Source organism: Podarcis muralis, chromosome 3 (assembly GCF_964188315.1).
Source record: "Podarcis muralis chromosome 3, rPodMur119.hap1.1, whole genome shotgun sequence".
In the NCBI taxonomy this organism is placed as follows: domain Eukaryota; kingdom Metazoa; phylum Chordata; class Lepidosauria; order Squamata; family Lacertidae; genus Podarcis; species Podarcis muralis.
Window position 1 is genome coordinate 2,283,752 of NC_135657.1, and position 25,371 is coordinate 2,309,122.

Sequence of the window (25,371 nt, forward strand, 5' to 3'; positions counted from 1 at the left end):
TGGAGGCATTGTGTATTTGCTGGAGTGTTGACCTTGAGTGTTTGTGCTTGTTTATGTGTGAACAAAGGACTCAGCTGTTCATGGGGACGTGTGGTACAGTCTTCTCGGGTGACTATACCACATATTGAACGCATTCGATGCCCAGTCTCCCTACCTGCTGTTGTCAGGGAAAGAAGTGATGTGCACGCAGTGATGGATTTTTAAAGAGGGTTAGACAAATTCATGAGGACGCGGGTGGCGCTGTGGTTTAAACCACTGAGCCTCTTGGGCTTGCCAATCTGAAGGTCAGCGGTTCGAATCCCCATGATGGGGTGAGCTCCCATTGCTCGGTCCCTGCTCCTGCCAACCTAGCAGTTCTAAAGCACATCAAAATGCACATCACAAAGTGCAAGTAGATAAATAGGTACCACTCTGGCGGGAAGGTAAACGGTGTTTCTGTGCGCTGCTCTGGTTTGCCAGAAGCGTCTTAGTCATGCTGGCCACATGACCCGGGAAAACTGTCTGCAGACAAACGCCGGCTCCCTCGGCCAATAAAGCGAGATGAGCACTGCAACCCCATAGTCGTTTGCAACTGGACTTAACACTCAGGGGTCCTTTACCTTTACCTTTAATGGAGGAGAGATGGGTTTTCAGAAGGCGCCTGTGGGTGAATTTGTTTCATGTGTGGAGAACCGTGCACACTGACCAACGCGCAGTCTTTGCAGTGCTATTCCGATGGCATGAGTATCACGAAGGCTGGTAGATTCTCATCTGCTACAGCCTTCATCCACCTGCACAGCCGTTGTAACATACCGCTTGTGATCACCCGCCTGTTCTGCCCTTGAGGGCTATCTGTGGCCACTAGCCACAATAGCAATGCTGTCCCTCCACAGCCGGAGGCTGTGAGCCCAGGAAAACCATCCTGGCCTTATAGGAAGAGGGTTCTATAGAAGGGAGATGCTCTATGGCCCTTCCAAAGGAGCAGATCTGGAATTTAGCCTGGACAGTTTGGGACCTTCCAAAACTTCCCCTCCTCTCCATTTGCCTCTGGAATAACCAGACCCGCCGCTCTAGAGTCCTTATTTCATGACACCCTCCCTCTATCCTCCCTCTCCACCCCCCCTCATCCTGGCAAATGATCCCCCACCCCACTTCTCTGATTTAAAAGGAATGTTAATTATTCATCCGTTAATTAGCTTTTCATTATGCGCCAGCCGGGTGCCTGTAAGCAGGTCTCATGTTTCAGATTCCGGACATTTATTTATTTATGTATAAAGAAATCATCTCTTTCCCTTCCCCTTAGAAAATGCAAAATAAATAGCAAAAACAAAAGCGCCAAACTTAATCTGTTCCAGAAGTCCGTTTGACTTTTGAAATGTTCGGAAACCAAGGCGCAGCTTCTGATTGGTGCAGGCGCCCCAGAAACAATAGCTGACAACTGCATCAGAGGTTTGGCTTCTGAAAAACATTCGAAAACCGGAACACTTACTTCCGGGTTTTCGGCGTTTGGGAACCAAAGCGTTTGAGTCCCAAGGTGTTTGAGAACCAAGGTATCACTTTATATGGCTTTATTCATGCACATGGACAACCTGAGCATAGGATGGAGGGGATCACAGAATTGACACCCCAGAAAATCTTGCTTTTCCATTATCCACAGCTTTGGACCCAGCACAGAGCAAGCAGGTCTCTGTGTCTCCAGCTTCCAGCTTTTAGCTCGTACCCCAAAACTCTGGCTCTCCTTTTTTGCATGTTTGAAGTTTTATTCTGTTTTTAATGTTCTGTTGAAAGCCGCCCAGAGTGGCTGGGGAAACCCAGCCAGATGGGCGGGGTAGAAATGTTGTTGTTGTTGTTGTTGTTGTTGTTGTTGTTGTTGTTGTTGTTGTTGTTGTTGTTGTTGTTAGGTGAGGCAAGGGAGGTAGAGGAAAGGCCCAACCATGAGTCTGGCACTCCTGCAACTTAGCTTGTCCTTTTGGGAGCTGATGTGGGCACTTATAGGGCTACTGAGGTTCTTGTCTTACAAAGAAACTTGTTTGACAAGTTCAGCAATCATAGTACAGTGGTACCTCGCAAGACGAATGCCTCGCAAGACAAAAAACTCGCAAGACGAAAGGGTTTTTTGTTTTTTGAGCTGCTTCGCAAGACGATTTTCCCTATGGGCTTGCTTAGCAAGACGGAAACGTCTTGCAAGTTTGTTTCCTTTTTCTTAACACCGTTAATACAGTTGCGACTTGACTTCGAGGAGCAACTCATAGAACGCGGTGTGGTAGCCTTTTTTGAGGTTTTTAAAGACTTTGGTGATTTTTGAAGCTTTTCCAAAACTTTCCCGACACCGTGCTTCGCAAGACGAAAAAAATCGCAAGACGACAAAACTCGCGGAACGAATTAATTTCGTCTTGCCAGGCACCACTGTATTGTAGAGGACCCTGAGGAGCATCTAGTTCATGGGTACGCAAACTAAGGCCCGGGGGCCGGATCTGGCCCAATTGCCTTCTCAGTCCGGCCTGCGGACGTTCCGGAAATCATCGTGTTTTTACATGAGTCGAATGTGTTCTTTTATTTAAAATGCATCTCTGGGTTATTTGTGGGGCATAGGAATTCGTTCTCCCCCCCCCCCCCCGCATCAAAATATAGTCCAGCCCCCCACAAGGTCCGAGGGACAGTGGACCGGCCCCCTGCTGAAAAAGTTTGCTGAACCCTGATTTCTAGTCCAACCCCCTGCGATGCAGGAATATCCACCTGTCCCATACAAGGATCGAACCTGCAACCTTGGCATTATCAGCACCACGCTCTAAGCAACTGAGCTATCCAGCAATGCAGTCCTCCTTTAGATTCCAACGCTCACTGAGTCCCAACGATTGGACTCAAGGCATCATCTGATTTGACCCCACACCCAAACCGTGGCACCATTCTCTAAGGCAGGCTTCTCCAACCGGGTGGCCTCCAGATGTTTCAAACTACAACTCCCACCAGCAGGCAGGTGGGAGTTGTAGTATAATCTGAAATATCTGCAGGCCCCCATGTTTGGGGAAGCCTGATATAAGGACTGAGACTCCAGGATATATCTTCCCAAAAAAGCCCAAAACCTTTCTACTAGGATTGATGGGAAAGGAAATTTTTAAAAAAGACCAAAATATTTTTCTATATGCCGTGGCGGCAGCAAGAACTCTGCTGGCCCAGAACTGGAAAACAGATGTAATACCTACTATTATGGAATGGCAGGTCAAGATGACGACTTATGCAGAGCTGGCCAGATTAACAGGAAAAATACGAGACCAGGACGAACAGAAGTCTCAAGAAAGTTGGAGCAAATATCTGATGTATATAAGAGACAATTATAATAAGAGGAGTCAGTGGAAGAAGATTGGAAGAAATTTAAAGATTATTTACAGAGACACTGTAAAATTAATGAACTTTAGAATAATGTTGGATTGAAATTAAGTGGTTTTTAGCTGTAATGAGTTAAAAGAATATGAAAAAATGGGTTTATAAAAGTAAAATTTTAAGATCACAACAATTTAAGAATAAAGATTTGGGTAGAATAGAGGGAAACAAATTGCAGAGCTAATAAATTGAATTGGAATACAAAAAAGAGAGGTATGAGGAGGTCCGAGAAACAAGTAAATGGAAAAATAATGTGATGGAAAGATTGATTGTTTTTAACAGTTTTTATTCTGTATTTTTTCTTTTTTCTCTTTTTATTTTATTTTTTGTAATGTAAAAATCTTAATAAAAATCTTATAAAAAAAATATAAGAGACAATTATAAAGAATTCAAGACACTGGCAGGGCTGGAATAACTCTCACAATGGGTGGCAAAAATAAGTTAATTAAACAAAATACGTAATGTTAGAAAATATATGATACGTACCGAAGGGATGGAGGAAAGTCTGAAGCTCGGTGGAGCTAAAGTTAACTATGTGGAGTATATATGTTATCAACGTATTATGAGTGTATGTATTATGTTTAATGAAAACAATAAAAAATTAGTGATAAAAAAGAGAGAGACTCCAAGATATATCTTACAAGAGGGTGATGAAACAGGAATGGAAATAAATGTCCAAAGGCCAAGAAGCGTCATATACCAATGGGAATTTGAGTAATTACATTGGATCTGAAACTCTGGGTGTGGACAGGACTGACGTGTGAAATAATTACAGGAAAGTACCGTATTTTTTGCTCTATAAGACTCACTTTTTCCCTCCTAAAAAGTAAGGGGAAATGTGTGTGCATCTTATGGAGCGAATGGAGGCTGCGCAGCTATCCCAGAAGCCAGAACAGCAAGAGGGATTGCTGCTTTCACTGCGCAGTGATCCCTCTTGCTGTTCTGGCTTCTGAGATTCAGAATATTTTTTTTCTTGTTTTCCTTCTCCAAAAACTAGGTGCGTCTTGTGGTATGGTGCGTCTTATAGAGCGAAAAATACGGTAATTCTTGCAAGAAGCCTTAGGGAACCTCCGCTCAATATCTTTCCATGCCGCTCGGATAAACACAACTGTCAAATCCTTTCGTCGTTTCCACATTCAACTCCCCCCAGCCTTCATCTCCAAACACAGTCTAAGCATCTTGTCCCTTATCCACTATGATCAACTGGAGAAGGCCTCAGATTCGTTTAGTATCTGCACAAACGAAGGCATTCAATATAGCAGGCACCTTCACTTTTGCTCTTTTGCCTTCTGCTGGGAAAGTTGTTGTTGTTGTTGTTTAGTCGTTTAGTCGTGTCCGCCTCTTCGTGACCCCATGGACCAGAGCACGCCAGGCACCTCTGTCCTCCACTACCTCCCGCAGTTTGGTCAGACTCATGCTGGTAACCTCGAAAACACTATCCAACCATCTCGTCCTCTGTCGCCCCCTTCTCCTTGTGCCCTCCATCTTTCCCAACATCAGGGTCTTCTCCAGGGAGTCTTCTCTTCTCATGAGGTGGCCAAAGTACTGGAGCCTCAGCTTCAGGATCTGTCCTTCCAGTGAGCACTCAGGGCTGATTTCCTTAAGAATGGATGCGTTTGATCTTCTTGCAGTCCATAGGACTCTCAAGAGTCTCCTCCAGCACCATAATTCAAAAGCATCAATTCTTCGGCGATCAGCCTTCTTTATGGTCCAGCTCTCACTTCCATACATCACTACTGGGAAAACCATAGCTTTAACTATACGGACCTTTGTTGGCAAGGTGACGTCTCTACTTCTCAAGATGCTGTCTAGGCCTGTCATTGCCCTTCTCCCAAGAAGCAGGCGTCTTTTAATTTCGTGGCTACTGTCACCATCTGCAGTGATCATGGAGCCCAAGAAAGTAAAATCTCTCACTGCCTCCATTTCTTCCCCTTCTATTTGCCAGGAGGTGATGGGACCAGTGGCCATGATCTTTGTTTTTTTGATGTTGAGCTTCAGACCATATTTTGCGCTCTCCTCTTTCACCCTCATTAAAAGGTTCTTTAATTCCTCCTCACTTTCTGCCATCAAGGTTGTGTCATCTGCATATCTGAGGTTGTTGATATTTCTTCCGGCAATCTTAATTCCGGCTTGGGATTCATCCAGCCCAGCCTTTCACATGATGAATTCTGCATATAAATTAAATAAGCAGGGAGACAAAATACAGCCTTGTCGTACTCCTTTCCCAATTTTGAACCAATCAGTTGTTCCATATCCAGTTCTAACTGTAAAAAAAGTATGTTTGACCAATTGCTTTTTTATATATAGAGAGAGAAGTCACTGGGTTCAGCACTGGTCATTTGTTCAGCTGTGTTAACAACAAGCCCCAAATTCTGGGATCCTGTTCCACCATTCTGCAATGTTTTGCAGAGCCTCCAAAATGGTGCGGCTGATCTGACCTTCCAAACTGCAGCAGCACTTGGCCACAGGTTTGGAGTAAACTGGACAGTGTTGGATTGGGGGTGATTAGTATTGCCCCATGTTGGTTAGGTCAGCCAGACAGTTTTGAGGGGCACTTCCAAACACGGGCTTTGCCCTGCAATTCATTTGCAAAACTTTGGAACATGTTGGGAGCAAATCAGGCAATGTTGGATTCGGGATGTGTGTGATATCCAGGAACCCCAGTTTGATAATCAATCGCTTAGTTTTGGGGGCACTGCAAAACATGGGTTTGCTCTGCAAAACTTTGGCATGGGTTTGGAGTGAATCGGACGGTGCAGGATTTTGGGGTGATGGCTAGGAACCCGGATTTGATGTATCAATTACTCAGTCTTGGACGTGCAGCAAAATGCAGGGTTTGTGCTGCAAAACGATTGCAAAACTTTGGAGGTAATCCCAACTTTGGGGGTTGATAATTAGCACAGCTCGTTGGTTCTGCATTTTTAAAAATGTTTTGATTATTTTATTGCAACCCACCATGAAATAGATGATAGATGATAGATAGATAGATAGATGATAGATAGATAGATAGATGATAGATAGATAGATAGATGATAGATAGATAGATAGATAGATGATAGATAGATGATAGATAGATAGATAGATAGATAGATAGATAGATAGATAGATAGATAGATATAGATAGATAGATAGATGATAGATAGATGATAGATAGATAGATAGATTGATAGATAGATAGATAGATGATAGATAGATAGATAGATAGATGATAGATAGATAGATATAGATAGATAGATAGATATAGATAGATATAGATAGATAGATAGATAGATGATAGATAGATAGATAGATAGATAGATAGATAGATAGATAGATAGATGATAGATAGATATAGATAGATGATAGATAGATAGATAGATGATAGATAGATAGATAGATGATAGATATAGATGATAGATATAGATAGATAGATAGATGATAGATAGATAGATAGATAGATAGATAGATGATAGATAGATGATAGATATAGATAGATGATAGGTGAGTTGGCAGTTTATAAGCGCTCAAATAAATAAATAAATCTCCTTATATTCTCTCTCTCATTTTCCTTACTCTTTCTTCCCTCTGTTTGGCTCTCCCCACTGTCAAAGTTCAGATTGTAAGCTCCTAGGGGCCAAGACCTGTTGTGTATGTATGTATTTGGGGGTTCCTGCTGTAAAGTGGGGCAACGACACTGACACTCTGCCTACTCTTCTTACAGAGCTGGGAAAGGCGTCTTTTCAGCCATGAAGCTGGGCAAAGCACGTGGTCAAAAAGATGACCACCACAGGAAGCAAGGTAACCCTTTGCACCCTCACTTCCTGGTCTTCTGGGTGGCAGGGAATTGTGACCGCTGAGGCCTTTTGCACTGCATATCTGAGGGGTCCAGGTCCAGGTCAAAGAGAAAAGTATATTGCTGATATTAATATAGTGCAGCTTGAAGAAACTGGATGCATAAACACTGACCCCTTGTGGGATGAAAATATTCTCCAGACCCATAAATATGATTCAAGCTTTACTAACAAGAACGTCTCCAAAACAGGTACAAAAACAATCAATGATGCATCCAAATCATTCCATAAGATATATGCTTATCGCAGCATAGGTTCAGCATCTTCTTCTTAGGAATATAATATAACTCTAAACAGGTACGGTAAGGTAAAGGTAAAAAAAAAACTCCTGGACGGTTAAGTCCAGTAAAGAATCAAAGGTCTTTCTCTTTCTCTCTCTCCTTACACAGAATCCATTAGCCTGCATTTCATTAGCCTGAGGCTGTTCCTTCTGGATCATTAGCACATCTTCCTCTCATTTATCCTGGGAACAAAAGACCCAAAGTCAACTCCCTTCAAAATGGAGATTTGCAACTGAATACCTTAATCATATGATCTTAGGTTAAACACCCATGTGAAAGAACAGGGAACATCAACAGTTAATTATTCACCCAGCTAGAAGCCTAGAGAGCGCTTTCTAGCTTTAGTATACCACAATAGAAGTTTCCAATGCTAAACATTTTCAGCAATATACATACAGGCATTCCAGTGTGCAATTAAGCAATCACACTTAACAAAATATCCCTTGAATTCTTTCCATCTATGGATGCAGCCTCCCAGCAACAGCTACTGGCTGAATGGAATGGCAGAGAAGTCCATGTCTCCCTGCCTTTTATACTCCACAGATCTCAGGAGGAGCCACCGATAGACCAAGAGCTCAGATTAAGAGGCTAAACTATGAATTTGCATCTCTTTCCACGGCAGATGAACCGGCGGTCCTGGAAGCCGAAGACCTGGACCGGAAGGCGATGCGGCTGGGAGGCGGGCTGGACCCAGACACCATCTCCCTGGCATCGGTCACAGCCGTCACCACCAATGTATCCAACAAGAGGTGAGCAGGCTTACAAGGCAGGCTGAGGGATGGAGTCCAAAGCTTGTCGTCAATTGTCCTTTACTCAGATTAGGCTTATTAAAACATGGATGGATCAAAGTTACCTTATTTTTCGTTCCATAAGACGCACCTGACCATTAGATGCACCTAGTTTTTAGAAGGGGAATGCAAGAAAACATTTTTTTTTAAAGGGAGCACTGAGCAGAGCCTGTGTGCATCCCAGGCTCTGCTCAGCGCTCCCTTTCACGAGCCACATGGAGCATGTGTGCGGCGCTTGCAGGCTTTTCCCCAGGAGAGAGAAGGATAGCCCGTCACTGACAGGCTGCCCTTCTTCCTCTTTGGCGGGGAAAGCCCCCAAGAGCCGCACACATGCTCCATGCGGCTTGTGAAAGGGAGTGCGGCTCTTGGGGAGGGGCTTTTCCGGGAGGTGGGGGAAGGGACTGAGGGGCTGCCCTCTGTCCCTTCCCCCACCTCCCACAAAAGCCATCAAGAGCCGCACGCTCTTTAAAGACTGCGCGGCTCCTGCGGGCTTTTCTACGAGGTAGGGGAATTCCCCCACCTCCCGCAGAAGCCGCGCACCCTTTAAAGAGCACACAGCTTTTGCGTGCTTTTCTACGAGGAGGGAGAAGGGACTGACGCGGCCAGAAAACCCGCAAGAGCCGCGCGGAGCGTGTGTGAGGCTCTTGGGGGCTTTTCCTGCCTTCCTCCCACCTGCATTCGCTCCATAAGACGTGCACACATTTCCCCTTGCTTTTTCGGAGGGAAAAAGTGTGTCTTATAGAGCGAAAAATACGGTAGGTATCATAGAATTGTAGAGGTGGAAGGGACCCCCAGAGGCATCTAGTCCAACCTCCTGCATTGCAGGAATCTCAACTAAAGTATCCATGGCAGATGGCCACCCAACCTCAGCTTAAAAACCTCCCAGGAAGGAGAGTCCACCACCTCTTGTGGCAGTCTGTTCCACGGTCGAACAGCTCTTAACGTCAGAAAGTTCTTCCTCAAAGAATCCAGAAACAATGGAAATGTTTAAATGGTTATTTATGCAGACAAGGATTAAGTGTAAGGTATTGGTTGTGTTTAGAATAGATTTATGAAAGACTTAGAAAACTTATTGATTAGAATATTTGCATGAGATTGTATGGGGGAAATACGGAATAACAGATACAAAATTGCTTAAAATGTATATAGGGAGTGCAGCGTAAGCGATGGAAGTCAATCAATGAAATTTTATTATTGAGGTATTTGTAGAATAAATTTGGAATAAATTCTTCCTATTTTTCTTCTCCTTCCAATTTTTCTTCTTGTTTTTTTCTTTTTCTCCTTTTTCCTCTTTTGTGTGCTTATCTGAAAAAATATATGTATGTATGTATGTATTTGTATGCATTTTGCTTGTATTTTGTAATAATTATGTTAAATAAAATTTAATAAGAAGAAGAAGAAGAAGAAGAAGAAAATTCTTCCTGATGTTTAGTGGGAATCTCCTTTCTTGTAACTTGAAGCCATGGGTTCGAGTCCTACCCTCCAGAGCAGGAGAAAACAAGCTTGCTCCAGGAGAAGTAGGATGTGCATCCCTAGGGGCAAAAGATCTTCTCTTTTCCAGAACCTGCTAAGCAGGGCACAATTCATACGTATATGGAATTCTGACGTCAAGGGGAAAGCTATCCACCCTCGACTTCCATCTGGCAAACATAGTGCTGACCTACCTTCTAGGGCTCTTGTGCAGCTTACTGAGGTAGTGTTTGTGAACTGTGCTGAGCACTTTTCTGACTGTGATTATTCCCTTTTCCAGATCCAAGCCAGATATTAAAATGGAGCCCAGTGCTGGGAGGCCTATGGACTACCAGGTAAGCTGCTTCCTGTCTCTCTTTCATGGGGAGCTGTCCCTGGTGCACCTTCCGCCTTAAGACACACACACACACACACACACACACACACACACATCTGAAGAAGTGTGCATGCACACGAAAGCTTATACCCAGAACAAACTTAGTTGGTTTCTAAAGTGCTACTGGACATTTTTTTTATTTTTTATCTTGACACACACAGATTGTTTGGTGAAGAAGTAAAAGTAGTATTTACTTACATAATCTGGGTCGTGAAGCAGTAGCAAAATGAAGGCAGGTTTATAACTATTATCTAAGTTCTAAAAGTAAAAAAAGGCAGCCCCGTATAGGGAAGCTTTTTTTATTGTGCAATGTTTTATTATGTTTTTATATATGTTGGAAACTGCCCAGAGTGGCTGGGGCAACTCAGTCAGATGGGGCAGGGTACACATATTAGTACAAATTTTTATTTCTTCTTCTTCTTCTTCGTTCAAAAATGGTGTCTGGACTGCAGAGCTCAGACATGCCTGTGTGGTCATCTTGGGAACATGATGAAGAAAGAAGAGGCTGACCAGGCAGGAAGGAAGTATGTAGTGTTACAGCTTCCTGCCAAAGCAGAGAAAGGAAATGATGCCACAGAGTTCTCTCTAGCAAATTTGTCGGGAAAGCTCTCTTGAGCCTCAGCCCCTTCATGAGCCCATCTGGCAAAACATGAATATACGATATACGATATATATGATATACGATATCTTTATTGTCATTGTCGGATACAGAACAATGAAATTGATGATGATGATGATGATGATAATAATAATAATAATAATAATAATAATAATAATAATAATAATAATAATTTATTATTTATACCCCGCCCATCTGGCTGAGTTTCCCCAGCCACTCTGAGCGGCTTCCAATCAAGTGTTAAAAACAATACAGCATTAAATATTAAAAACTTCCCTAAAATCTACATAAAACATTCAAAAGCCCCTAAAAACTCTGAAACCCCATTTTAAATACAATATACAATAGAGACAATACAATATACTATAGAGACCCCTTACGCTGCATTTAGAACCAGAATCGCATTTGGATAGAAACTGTTTCTCAGGTGGCTAGTCCTAGTCTTTATAACCCTGGACCTTCTTCCAGAAGGCAGAAGCTGAAAGAGATCATTTCTGGGGTGCGCACTATCCTGCGCTATCTCTGCAGCTTTCTTATGGCACCTGGAGGCGTAGATTTGATCCAGGGTGGGAAGAGGGCACCCAATTATTCTCTCTGCAGTCTTTACAACCCTGGACAGCATTGTTTTTCCCCTGACCGTGCAGCTCCCAAACCACACACACAGACCATAAGTTAATACACTCTCCACAGTTTCTGGTTTGACTGCAATAATGCCCCACAGCTCCCTTTAGGGACAGAGCGAGGAGAGGGAATAAAGGAAGATGGCGCCAAACTCTGAGTGGCCCAGGTCACTGCTAACCACCTCTTCTCTGACCAGGTCAGCGTCACGGTCATTGAGGCGCGGCAGCTGGTGGGGCTCAACATGGACCCCGTGGTCTGCGTGGAGGTGGGGGACGAGAAGAAATATACGTCCATGAAAGAATCGACCAACTGCCCCTACTACAATGAGGTGAGGTCTCTGACTGGGGCTGTGTGGATAAGCCTTGTGTCTCCCCTGCAAGAGGCTGGTCTGGGCTGGAGTGATCCATCCCTCCTCTGCATAATGACAATTTTAATTTAAGTTAAAAACTCTGCAAAAGGAATGTTTCTGTGCAGCAATGCAGCAAAGGACCCAAAGAGTGCTCTTATCCCTGAATGCTGATATTTGAATGTCTTGCTAAGAAAAAATGATTTAAGAAACCCACCACTTTTTCAAAATTCAAGAATCCCCCCCCCCTTCATATTTTGAGGGAATTGTAGACTTTCACCCTTATTTCTGCCTTGGCCGTGGCAGCGGAACGTCGAGATTCTAGAACAGCCTTTCTCAGCCTTGGGTCCCCAGATGTTCTAGAACTACAACTCCCATCATCCCTGACCACTAGGAATGATGGGAGTTGTAGTCCAACAACATCTGGGGACCCAAGGTTGAGAAAGGCTGTTGTGTGGCGAGTTCCCGCCTCCCCCCAGTGGAAATAAAGGCATGTGACACAGATATTTAAGGTTAATGGGCTAAATATGGCCACAACTTTATTGGTTACAGGTGATAAGCGGTATTGGCTTAGGCATTGGTCCTAACCGACTATATCCGTCTGCTTGAAGTCCGGGAAGGGTTAACCACCGGCAGGGGGAGTCCTGCTGATGCACATCAACTAGGAACTCCCCCACGGTCACTGCTTGGGGGCGTGCCTTAGGCCCTCACCTCTATAGGCTTTGAACAGGGCCACGCCCCCTGGAATCCTTTACCGGACTACCCTTCAATATGCGGGGCAGGTGATGGCGCTTCCTCCCCTCTTCCATCTACAGAGCAATACCAATGCCTAACCGCCAATACCCAGAAAGTTGTGACGATTTGCTACGAGGTAGGCAAAAAACCAAGTGGCTGGTGCAAATTTGCCAAGTGGAAAAATTCCTACCAGGCCCCTCAATGGCGACCACAAAGAGGGAGATCCCAGGCCGCCCCTGAGTTAAATGGAGCAGGCCACGCCCCCCAGGCCAGCCGATTGGCTGGCCAGGGGATGATGCGATCGGGATTCCCTCAATCGCGCGGAGGCTGAGAGCCAGCTCCCCCCCCCCCCCCCGCATGGTGGGAGGGTGAAGCCCGCAACCCCACCTCCTTCTACGCCTGGCTTTCTAGAATGATATACATTGGGTTTTGTTTTTTTAATCACGTTCTTTCTTACCATGGCTAATCCCTCACCCTCCTTTTCTCTCTCCTTCCTCCCTGCTCCCAGTATTTTGTCTTCGACTTCCACGTTCCCCCAGACGTCATGTTCGACAAAATCGTCAAGATATCGGTGAGCAAAACTCTCTGCATGCTCCTCTGTATCCGTTGGAGTATTCTTGTAAACTGGCCAGTTTTGAGATAGAGGATGAACAGTTTAGGAGAAGGCAACCTTAGGAGAGCTGGAACAGAAGCAGGAGGAGAAATGGGGTGCCGTTTAAGAGAAATACCTGGTGCACCAAACCAGCGTGTGAATCAAGTCTAGGGCACATGAGGCTAGAGATCTATGCCCCAAGAAATGGGTTCAAACACCGTTTTATCTAACACATATTTTTGCAAGCAGTTTCCTCTGCAGCATGGCATTCCTGCATGTGTGCTTCTCTTCAATGTGTGCATTTCTGTTCTACATTGTTTTGGTCGAGTACTGTTCTTGCAAAATTCAGAGAACTGTGAATCTTAAAGGGCTGTTCACTGGCTCTGTGCGCGAGATCTCATGGGACCATCTGGGTTCCTGCTGGATCTTGTGCAAGCATCCTTAGCCTCTCAGAATGCAAACGCTGAGCAGGCTTTGCCCAGCAAGCAAGGCAGAGAGCTTAAAACATCTTTCCGCACCAGGTCTGCTTAGGTTAGGTAAAGGTAAAGGGATGCCTGACCATTAGGTCCAGTCGTGACCAACTCTGGGGTTGTGGTGCTCATCTTGCTTTATTGGTCGAGAGAGCCGGCGTACAGCTTTCGGGTCATGTGGCCAGCATGACTAAGCCGCTTCTGGCGAACCAGAGCAGTGCACGGAAATGCCGTTTACCTTCTCTGCAGTAAACCTATTTACCTACTTGCACTTTGCCGGGCTTTTGAACTGCTAGGTTGGCAGGAGCTGGGACCGAGCAACGGGAGCTCACCCCGTTGCAGGGATTCGAACCGCCAACCTTCTGATCGGCAAGTCCTAGGCTCTGTGGTTTAACCCACAGTGTCACCCGCATCCCATCTGCTTAGGTTACCTGGCATAAAAAGAGTTATTAAGCTCCCACCATTGCTTGCTGGGCTCTGGGAGTATGGGAAATTCTCTCTCCCTCTGCCACTAGGGTTTGGATATATGCAATTTTTGGGTGTACATGTAATCTTTGCACCAAACCTGCATGTAAGATATACCGTATTGGCCTTAATATAAGTCTCACCTTTTCCCCAAATGCCAACCGTGAAAAGTTAAAGTGCGGCTTATATTCATGACCTTATGGTATGCAGCCAGTTGGGCTGGGCAAACAGCTCTAGGAGCATGGCAAAGCGGAGCCTGTCCAGTGCATAGACCCCCACACTCTCCCCCAAGGCCAGGAAGGGAGAGAGCGAGGAAGGGGAAAGGCTGCTGGCAACACAGCACAGCTCCTCCCCTTGCACCCAGGATGCAGCCAGGAGCAGCGAGAAATGGAGCGGCTTATATTCAGGGCGGGTTTCTCTTTTCTCTCTCTCTCCCCCCCCCCCAATTTTAAAGCTGCGGCCTATATTTGGGTGCGGCTTATATTCAGGCCAATACAGTACTGCATTGGGTACTGCTTGTGGGATTCGACTTTCCTCAGTGGGTAATTTACTGTATTTTTTGCTCCATAAGACGCACCTAGTTTTTAGTGGATGAAAGGGGGAAAGCCCCGTTTTCTGAGGATCAGCTCAAAGTTGTTGAGCTTCTTTTGCAAAGGGGAAAAAACCTGTTTTTCTGGGGTTCAACTCAGAGTTCTGCAGGTTCTTTAGGAAAGGAAAGGGATCCCTTTCTACAGTTTCCAGACAGATAATCTAATCAGCCAGTCCCATGTCGCTGGGGAAACAAATAGCCTCTGTCTGCAGAACATTCAAAAATGAAGGCCTGGGCAAGGGAGTCAGCAATCGACCACATATTTGCTCCATAAGATGCACAGACATTCCCCCTTACTTTTTTTGGGGGGGGGGGAGTGCGTCTTATGGAGTGAAAAACTCCATAAGAGTTTAGAAACAGACTTCACGCAGCATTGGACTAACCAGCCACCTTGCTAACTGAATTCCTTCATTTACATCCATCCTGTCAGTTAAAACAAACAAACAAACGTTTCTGTAGCATTTAGGGTTCAGTAGGTGCCCGTTTAGGGACGCAGGTGGCGCTGTGGGTTAAAGCCTCAGCGCCTAGGACTTGCCGATCAAAAGGTCGGCAGTTCGAATCCCTGTGGCGGGGTGCGCTCCTGTCGTTCGGTCCCAGCGCCTGCCAACCTAGCAGTTCGAAAGCACCTTCGGGTGCAAGTAGATAAATAGGGACCGCTTACTAGCGGGAAGGTAAACGGCGTTCCGTGTGCTGCGCTGGCTCGCCAGATGCAGCTTGTCACGCTGGCCACGTGACCCGGAAGTGTCTGCGGACAGCACTGGCTCCCGGCCTATAGAGTGAGATGAGTGCACAACCCTAGAGTCTGGCAAGACTGGCCCGTACGGGCAGGGGTACCTTTACCTTTACCTTTACCTAGGTGCCCGTTTATCGTATTCCTCAGAAATGTCTGCTGTGAGGCGCAATGTAGGCTCCTCGCTAAACCTCTCCTCCAACTCTCCCCCCCCCTTCTTTAACCTGAAGGTGATTCATTCCAAAAACCTCCTGCGCAGCGGAACCTTAGTCGGCTCCTTCAAAATGGACGTCGGAACTGTTTACACCCAGCCAGGTAGGTGGCAAATTTTCCCCCCCTGGTGTGGAAGGCTGTTCTTGTGCTGTCAGGACGGCGGCAGTAGCTGTGGGAGAAACTTCTCCTTGGCGGTTCAATATGGAGGCTGGCACCAAATTTCCAGTTAGCCAAATTTTATTCATAGAATCATAGAGCTACAAGGGACCCTGAGGGTTTCCAAGCATAGCTGTCAACGTTTCCCTTTTTTAAAGGGAAATTCCCTTATTCCAAATAGGATTCCTCGCAAGTAAAGGGAAAAGTTGACAGCTATGCTTCCTAGTCTGATCCTCTGTAATGCAGGAACACAGGGCATCATTTTAGCTGTTCATTTCTCTAGTCATCCACCCTCTGCCACCCCAGCTCCTCACCATCTCTTCATCCAACCACAGTCCTGGGAAACACTTACTCAAACCATTTTTTTCCTGTGTGTCCAGAGCCCTCGCTGCACTTTATCTGACATTCTTTTTGTGGGAATGTTCAGGGTGGCAGGAGAGGATATATTGTTTATTAATATCCTTCCTAACTTTCGCTAGCAAGTTCCTTTACTTAGCAGAGTTACATTCCCCTTTTTACATGCACAGCAGATAGCTGGTTGCAGGCTCGTGTGAGCCTCTCACTATTACACAATTCAGTCTGTCTCAGATTGAATTGTACGTTCCTGGCAAGTTCCCTTGAATCCCTCTTAAAAGAATAAAGACGCCACTATCTTATCAAAGTCAATAAAAGAAGTTTACTTACATCAGTTTACGGTTGGATCCCTGAAGGCAGACTTAGTTACAAATACAGTGGATGCTTGGGTCGCGAACGTGATCTGTGCAGGATACATGTTCGCAACCCGCAGCGTCCGCAACCCGCAGCAGCGCGTCTGCACATGCGTGAACACCGAAACCCGGAAGTAACCTGTTCCAGTACTTCCGGGTTTTGGCGGTCCGTAACCCAGAAGAACGCAACCTGAAGCTTCTGTAACCCAAGGTATGACTGTATGTACATGTGGATCTACTCCATATGGGAGAATAATCCCAGTGCTTCTGCTAGCTGAGGGCTAGCAGATCAGTCCTAGCTAAAAGTTGGTCAAACGAAGAAGGGAGTCAAAAAGAGAGAGGTGTGCTGTGTGATTTGTCCTTTTGTTACCTGGTCAGGTAAGGTCACGCCCACCTTCTATCACATGCAAAAGGAAGGATGCTCCAGCCAGGAGGAACAGGAAGTTTCGACTGGCTGGACCAAACATCCCCTTGCATGTCCACTCTAGGAAAACAAGGAATGTTGTACTTGACTGCTCCCAGTGGATTACATCCCACAGTTTTTCACTCTAACATTCAGTCACTAGGCTCCTCCTAAACTGGTTCTTGCCACTTTTGTGGTCCAGCCACATGCTTTGCAGAGTGATATGGTCCTCACTGATAATGGGTTTCACAGAAGTCTGCCCATCCCCTTCGGTGGGCGCCATTGCGGGCTGGTGTCCCCCCTGGTGTCCCGGGAGCCAATGTGGGAAGTCCCAGGGACTGTTTCCCAGGCAGCATTGAGAGCCTAGTGAAGCAGTGGTTCTTGCACCAGTCCACCTGGGGGAACGAAGGCACCTGGCTCTGCTGAGATGCTCAACTTGTGGGCAATCCTGCCCTCTCCCCAGCCCACCTCACAGGGTCTCATGGTGGCTCCTTGTCTTCTCCTTGCAGAGCACCAGTTCTACCACAAGTGGGCGCTCCTCTCAGACCCGGAGGACATCACCGCGGGGCTGAAGGGTTATGTGAAGGTGGACATCGCGGTGGTGGGCAAAGGAGACAACATCAAGACGCCCCACAAGGCGAACGAGACAGACGAGGACGACATTGAGGGGTGAGGAGGGGAGAGGGCGAGGAAGGAGAGAAGAGCAGAGGGAGGGGAAAGGGATGAAGGAGAGAGAGGAGGAGGAGGAGGAGAAGAGTTTGGACTTGATATGCCACCTTTCACTCCCCCTTAAGGTAGGGGTCGGCAAGCTTTACCTCACCTGGGCCAGTTCACTCCAGCGGAGACGCGACACAGACACAATTTTCGGCGCCAGAGAAGCGAGTCCCCATGCCAGTTTACACAGTGCATGGGGACTTGGTTCGGGGGCGGCTCAGGGGCCGTTTGTGGCCCATGGGCCTTAGGTTGCTGACCCCTGCCTTGTTGTTGTTTAGTTATTTAGTTGTGTCCGACTGTTCGTGACCCCATGGACCAGAGCACGCCAGGCCCTCCTGTCTTCCACTGCCTCCCCCAGTTTGGTCAAACTCATGTTGGTCGCTTCGAGAACACTGTCCAACCATCTCGTCCTCCGTCGTCCCCTTCTCCTTCTGCCCTCCATCTTTCCCAACATCAGGGTCTTTTCCAGGGACTCTTCTCTTCTCATGAGGTGCCCAAAGTCTTGGAGCCTCAGCTTCAGGATCTGTCCTTCCAGTGAGCACTCAGGGCTGGTTTCCTTCAGAATGGAGAGGTTTGATCTTCTTGCAGTCCATGGGACTCTCAAGAGTCTCCTCCAGCACCAGAATTCAAAAGCATCCATTCTTCAGCGATCAGCCTTCTTTATGGTCCAGCTCTCACTTCCATATATCACTGCTGGGAAAAGCATAGCTTTAACTATACGGACCTTTGTCGGCAAGGTGATGTCTCTGCTTTTTAAGATGCTATCTAAGGAGTCTCAAAGCGGCTCACAATCTCCTTTCCCTTCCTGCCCCACAACAAACACTCTGTGAGGTGAGTAGGGCTGAGAGACTTCAGAGACTTCAGAGACTTCAGAGAAGGGAGACTGGCCCAAGGTCACCCAGCAGCTGCATGTGGAGGAGCAGGGAAGCGAACCCAGTTCACCAGATTACGAGTCCACTGCTCTTAACCACTACACCACTCTTTTACAGATTGTTCTTTGCTGAAAGAAAATTACTTGAAAATGATGTATAGATGGTATATAACACCAGTGCAGATAGGAAGAATGTATAAAACTGCTTCAAATATATGCTGGAAATGTAAGGAAAAAGAAGGGACTTTTTACCATATGTGGTGGGACTGTAGTAAGATTTTAAAAAACTGGGAAATGATATACAATGAGTTGAAGAAAATGTTCCAATTAACATTTGTAAAAAAGCCTGAAGCATTTTTGTTAGGGATTGTAGGAAAAAACCTGCCGAGGAAATTGAAGAACATTTTCATGTATGCAACAGTGGTGGCAAGAGTGCTTCAGGTTTCTTAACAAATGTCAGATGGAACATTTTCTTCAACTCATTGTATATCATTTCCCAAAATGGTTTTGACCGTGTCTTGCAGGAACCTGCTCCTTCCCGACGGTGTCCCTCCGGAGCGGCAGTGGGCGCGCTTCTACATCAAGATCTACCGGGCAGAGGGTCTCCCTCGCATGAACACCAGCATCATGGCCAACGTCAAGAAGGCCCTCATTGGAGAGAACAAGGACCTGGTGGACCCCTACGTCCAGGTCCTCTTTGCAGGACAAAAGGTACGTGGGCATGTTAAGAGATCCTTGGCCCACCTGAGAGTTCCCCTCGCTTGCAGAGAGACAACTGGCTTTTTTAAAATGTGCATCCTTTGGACCATCGCTCTAATCAGTTAGACTGCAACAGCCATTCAATAAATAGAAGAAAATTGAATTATTATATCAGTTTAGATATCAAAAGGTGCTGAAAACAATAATTTTGCTTGTCAAATTTCAAACCACAAGGATCGGCAAGTCCTAGGCTCTGTGGTTTAACCCACAGCGCCACCCGCGTCTGTTCCTTTAAAGGACTATCCCCTTAAAGGAAGGAATAGTCCCATGCTATTTCTTGTTGGTCAGACCCCACCTGGAGTCCTTGGTCCACTTCTGGGCACCACAATTTAAGAAGGATGATGATAAGTTGGAAGATGTGCAGAGGAGGGAGACCAAGATGATTCTATGAAATTGTATTCTATTACATTGTAATCTCCTTCTGCGTGGCTCAATCTGGTTGTGGCCTGGGATCTTTGATCAGCCTTAGATGGCCACTGGCTTCTATTAGATCATTCCCAGAAGATCCCTAGTAAAGGGATGCAGTTCCTGAGGACTATATGGAACTTCCAGCACCAGGAGCAGCTTACCTTTGAATGCATGTTGCTGGCAAGAGCCAGTGTGGTGTAGTGGTTAAGAGTGGTGGACTCGTAATCTGGGGAACCGGGTTCGCGTCTCCGCTCCTCCACCTGCAGCTGCTGAGTGACCTTGGGCCAGTCCCACTTCTCTGAAGTCTCTCAGCCTCACTCACCTCACAGAGTGTTTGCTGTGGGGGAGGAAGGGAAAGGAGAATGTGAGCCGCTTTGAGACTCCTTAAAGGGAGTGAAAGGCGGGATATCAAATCCAAACTCTTCTTCTTCTTCTTCTTCTTCTTCTTCAAACAACAGTAGGAGAACGTGGTTGTCTGTAGGCTTCCTGGGAACATCTGCCTCTCCAGTCTTGGAGACAGGATGCTGGGCTAGACAGACCTTCAGGTTTTGGCCGGCTGAACTTCTTCTGGTGTCCTTATCTCCTTATGTCTTTCTCAGGGGAAAACCTCGGTCCAGAAAAGCAGCTACGAGCCCACGTGGAACGAGCAGATTGTCTTCACGGAAATGTTCCCCCCACTGTGCAAGCGGATCAAGGTCCAGATCCGTGATTCTGACAAGGTCAACGACGTGGCCATTGGGACCCATTTCATCGACCTCAGGAAGATCTCCAACGAAGGAGACAAAGGTGAGGTGAAGCACGAACGAAGTGCCATTGTTTTGCAAAAAAGCAAAAACAAAACCGGCACAGCATATCCGGGATAGACTTAATATTAGTTTGGTCTAATTTTCTTTTAAAGTCATCCAATTCCCTGGTCCTGAATGGGGCAACTGTGCCCCTGAAGGACCAGGTGCGCAGCCTGGGAGTCATTTTGGACTCACAGCTGTCCATGGAGGCGCAGGTCAATTCTGTATCCAGGGCAGCTGTCTACCAGCTCCATCTGGTACGCAAGATGAGACCCTATCTGCCTGGGGACTGCCTCGCCAGAGTGGTGCATGCTCTGGCTATCTCCCGCTTGGACTACTGCAATGCGCTCTACGTGGGGCTACCTTTGAAGGTGACCCGGAAACTACAACTAATCCTGAACGCGGCAGCCAGACTGGTGACTGGGAGCGACCGCCAAGACCATATATCACCGGTCTTGAATGACCTACATTGACTCCCAGTTTCTGGGCACAATTCAAAGTGTTGGTGCTGACCTTTAAAGCCCTAAATGGCCTTGGTCCAGTATATCTGAAGGAGCGTCTCCACCCCCATCATTTTACCCGGACACTGAGGTCCAGAACCAAGGGCCTTCTGGCGGTTCCCTCACTGCGAGAAGCCAAGTTACAGGGAACCAGGCAGAGGGCCTTCTCGGTAGTGGCACCTGCCCTGTGGAACGCCCTCCTACCAGATGTCAAAGAGAACAATAGCTACCAGACTTTTAGAAGACATCTGAAGGCAGCCCTGTTCAGGGAAGCTTTTAATGTTTGATGCATTACAGTTTTTTAATATTTGTTTGGAAGCTGCCCAGAGTGGCTGGGGAAGCCCAGCCAGATGGGCAGGGTATAAATAAATTATTATTATTTGGTGTCTGCTATTGCCTCCTGCTGGAGCGAGTTCCACAGGTTAACGACGTGCTGCGTCAACATTGACCTTCTTCCCTTTGCTCTGCTATTCTTGGCCAGGCTTCCTGCCCACGTTTGGCCCTGCCTGGGTGAACATGTATGGCTCCACCCGCAACTACACCCTGATGGACGAGCACCAGGACTTGAACGAGGGCCTGGGCGAAGGGGTTTCCTTCCGTGCCCGCCTCCTGCTCAGCTTGGCCGTGGAAATCTTGGATACCAGCAACCCGGAGCTCACCAGCTCCACCGAAGTCCAAGTCGAGATGGCCACGGCAGTTGCCGACGTAAGTCTCTGATCCTGGCGCAACCCAGCCAGATGGGCGGGGTATAAATAATAAAATTATCATTATAATAATCTATTCCTTGCTAGTTCTTGTTTATACTGTGGCTCCTTAAGCTCCCCCGCAAGGGTAGCAGGGAACAATAGCTTTTCTAAGGACTTCCTTCCCCTGGGATTTAGCTCCTGACTTGTGAGTTATTGCAGGATTTGAACCCTAGAGGCAGCGCCCTAATTTCTCTCAGTTGCTTTAGTTAAATAAATGGGCCTTACTTACTTCTTACATTGCAAGGGGCTGGACTAGATGGCTTCTGGGGTCCCTTCCAACTCTACAGTTCTATGATTCTATACCCTCTCCTCGCACATCTGCTGAATGTGCCTTGATGCTTCGTCAGTTAGGGTTCCCTCTAGACGGATGCAGCAAGTTCTTATGTCCTTTTGTTCTAATAATTTTATATATTTTTTTCCATACCCTAAAAATTGATTTCCTTATTATATGATTCTGAAAACCTTCATGTACCTTTGCTTTCTTCATACCATAAAGATGCATGCCATCCAAATCTGTTATCATGTCCTCCTAAATCTAAAATATCCCCATTTCTCAATATTATCCCATCCTGGATCCAGCAAATATAGGATGCCTCATAATATAGTTTTAAGTCTGGCAGGGTGAAACCCCGTCTTTCTTTAACATCTGATAGCAATTTATATTTTATCCTTGGTTTCTTCCCTTGCCAGAAGAATCTGGAAATATTTTTTGCCATTTTTTAAAGCACCGAGTACCGCCTATCACCAGGATCAATTGGAATAAAAATAACATTCTTAGCAAGACAATCATTTGAATCACTGATATTCTTCCCCAGAACGATAAATTCATTCTACCCCAAATCTCCAAATTCCTAAGTTCTTCTTATGTCCTTCTCCCACCCTACAGAACTGCACGGGCAAGATGGACGAGTTCTTTCTCTTTGGCTCCTTCCTGGAGGCCACTATGATTGACAGGAAGAATGGAGACAAGCCCATCAACTTTGAGGTCACCATAGGTTGGTATGGCTTCATTAAGGGATGGGGTGAGCAGCCCCACCAAGGAGGGGCATTGGCCTTCTGGGGTGCTGTGCGCACAGAACTGTGAGCATTTAACTCCCGTTTGCAGCAAATAAACTCAGTCCTTTACAGCAGAGTGCAGCAGAAGCAACTGTGGCTGGAATAGTAACATCAAGGGTTTTATTTAGAAAGCAAATAACGAAACAACAAGGCAACTCTCACATCCGTCTTCTTCCATAGTCAGAGTCAAAAACAAGCATAAGGAAAACAAGAGCAGTAGAGCAGAGAGGGGAGAGCAAGAGGGAGGAGACATTTAAATAGTTCCCATACTCATACATCAATTGAGCAATTAAAGGCAGCCTGCAACATTATGCAATGTGAGAATGAAACATTACAAGAACCATGTGCAAAATGTGGCATTGGAAGAAGAGCATGGGCTCTCTGAGGACCAAGTGTGTAGAAATATAAAGGCCAGGACTAGCCGCCTGAGAAACAGTTTCTACGCAAATGCAACTCTGGTTTTAAACGCAGCATAAGGGGTCTCTATAGTATAGTGTATTTTAAAATGGGGTTTCAGAGTTTTTAGGGGGTTTTGAAAGTTTTATGTAGTTTTTATGTAGTTTTATGTAGTTTTGTAGTAGTAGTTTATGTAGTTTTCAATTTCATTGTTCTGCATGGGACAATGACAATAAAGATATCGTACATCGTATATCATATATTGTATATCGTAACGGAGGATGTCAGGAGGTTGAATGCAGGTGAGCCGTGCAGAAGCATGCTGACAAGCGTGCTCCAAGCAAGCTGCCGACTAGCTGTGCAGAGGCTCCTTTTATTAGCAGAAGTCAACAATTGGAAACAGTTGTGAAACCACTCTGAACATGACGTATCTCCATCTAAGCACATTTCCGGCGTTGTCAAATACACGTGTCAGCAGGTGTTTCCCTAAAATGTTTTCCCCCATACTTGATTACATCTGCGTCTCCGCTCATGCTCCAGCCAAGCGTTATGTCTAGTAACCAAATCTGTGAGAGGACAAATGGTCAGGAGGAAAACCCTGTCTTCTGGCCAAGAGGCAAAAGTTCAGGGAGAGTGGCCGCAAGGCTCCTTGGCACGCTGTGGCATGCCGGGTGCGAGGTGTGCCTCAGCACCGGTGGAGCGTCACTCCCACAAAGTGGTATCAGAAATTGAATCTGAGGCGTCTTCTTCTTTGGCGATCCCTCGTAGCCAAGTAAGATTGTCTTCCATAAACACGGTCTTAACAGTGAGTCCATAAATGACTGTGGAGGCCAATTCTGGATCCACACGTCCTTCCACAGTGGGGACATAGGTCTCCTGCCAGGAGTTGATCACGGTGAGGGTTTGCCAAGCGTGCCTTCCTCTTGGCACGTTTCTCCCTTGCGTCCTGAGTTCGAGCGTCTTCAAAGCCCATGACACCTTTGGTAAAGGCTGTGCTCCAACTGGAGCACTCGCAGGCCAGTGTTTCCCCATTTATGCTACATTTTCTTAGATCTGCCTTGAGACAGTCTTTAAACCTCTTTTGTTGACCACCGGCATGACGCGCTGCCCTTGACTCAGAATATTCCTGAACCGTGTATCACAAGATCCTAGGGTTGCATAGTTCAAAAAGTGTAGATCCAGACACAAAAGTTGCGAGGGGTAAATACCGACTACGTCCGGGAAATTCCGGATGTATGCCAACCCTAGTTCCCTCCGACTCTGCTGTTCCATGGTGAGTCTATCCCTTCCGTTTCCCCCAGGCAATTACGGCAATGAAATCGACGGGATGTCCAGGCCCATGATCAAGAAGAAGAAGGATAGTGGAGGAGATGGAAACGAGGAAGAGTCTCAGCTGCTGGAGAACGAGAGTGACGAGGAAAGCACAGACGACGGGGAGTTTGTCTCCATCTCCTCTTCTCCACCTTTGAGGCCTTTGATCACCGACAGGCAAGCGAAACTTTGGCCGGTCCGGTTGACGTGAAAAACCTTGTTGTTGGAAGGGGTGGTGGAGAGAGGTCCCAGAATTTCTTCTTTCCTCCTTGTGTCCCCTTGGTCATCACCTAGTATGGTCCATCGAGGGCAGTAGCGCTGAGCTGACCCCGGAGGACTCCCTTGCAGGGTTGGTGGGCTGATTTAATGCACACATTTATTTCGATGAGAACATAGGCTCACAGAACCAACACAATTCAAAGTGTTGGTGCTGACCTTTAAACCCCGAAACAGCTACCTGAAGGAGCGTCTCCACCTCCATCGTTCTGCCCAGACACTGAGGTCCAGCTCCAAGGGCCTTCTGGTGGTTCCCTTATTGCAAGAAGTGAGGTTACAGGGAACCAGGCAGAGGGCCTTCTTGGTGGTGGCACCTGCCCTGTGGAACGCCCTCCCACCAGATGTCAAAGAGAACAACAACTACCAGACTTTTAGAAGACATCGGAAGACAGCCCTGTTTAGGGAAGCTTTTAATGTTTGATGCATTATGGTATTTTAATATTTTGTTGGATATTCCCCAGAGTGGCTGGGGAAGCCCAACCAGATGGGCAGGGTATAAATAATAAAATATGACTATGATTATGATGATCAAAGAAGGTCCCCAGCACTCTCACTTCCTCCCAGCTGATTAAGACATTACAGGCTGTTCTCAGCCATCCAAGAACTTAACAAGAGACAGGGATGGGGAAGGAACAGAGGCAGGAAGGGTAACCAGATCAGATCACTAACTCCTCGAAATACAATTTATCTTCCGGATAGATCGCCCATACAATGGCCCATCTAACCATGGGTAGCCAATTATTTGTAAGAAGTCTACAGGGAGGGTTTCATGGTGGCAGAGACCATTTGGCGGCATGC

General features: G+C 46.4%; 1 protein-coding gene across 1 annotated transcript in view; it reads left to right on the top strand.

Annotated features, from left to right (window-relative positions):
• OTOF (otoferlin) overlaps positions 1 to 25,371 on the top strand; it is a 185,210-nt gene that overhangs the window by 94,546 nt on the left and 65,293 nt on the right. The window contains exons 6-17 of the mRNA XM_077925364.1: positions 7,061 to 7,137; positions 8,094 to 8,220; positions 10,010 to 10,064; positions 11,542 to 11,673; positions 12,935 to 12,997; positions 15,503 to 15,587; positions 17,261 to 17,420; positions 18,861 to 19,047; positions 20,103 to 20,289; positions 21,270 to 21,493; positions 22,421 to 22,529; positions 24,288 to 24,474. Coding sequence (XP_077781490.1) covers positions 7,061 to 7,137; positions 8,094 to 8,220; positions 10,010 to 10,064; positions 11,542 to 11,673; positions 12,935 to 12,997; positions 15,503 to 15,587; positions 17,261 to 17,420; positions 18,861 to 19,047; positions 20,103 to 20,289; positions 21,270 to 21,493; positions 22,421 to 22,529; positions 24,288 to 24,474 — 1,593 coding nt within the window. The remainder of the gene's footprint in view (positions 1 to 7,060; positions 7,138 to 8,093; positions 8,221 to 10,009; positions 10,065 to 11,541; positions 11,674 to 12,934; positions 12,998 to 15,502; positions 15,588 to 17,260; positions 17,421 to 18,860; positions 19,048 to 20,102; positions 20,290 to 21,269; positions 21,494 to 22,420; positions 22,530 to 24,287; positions 24,475 to 25,371) is intronic.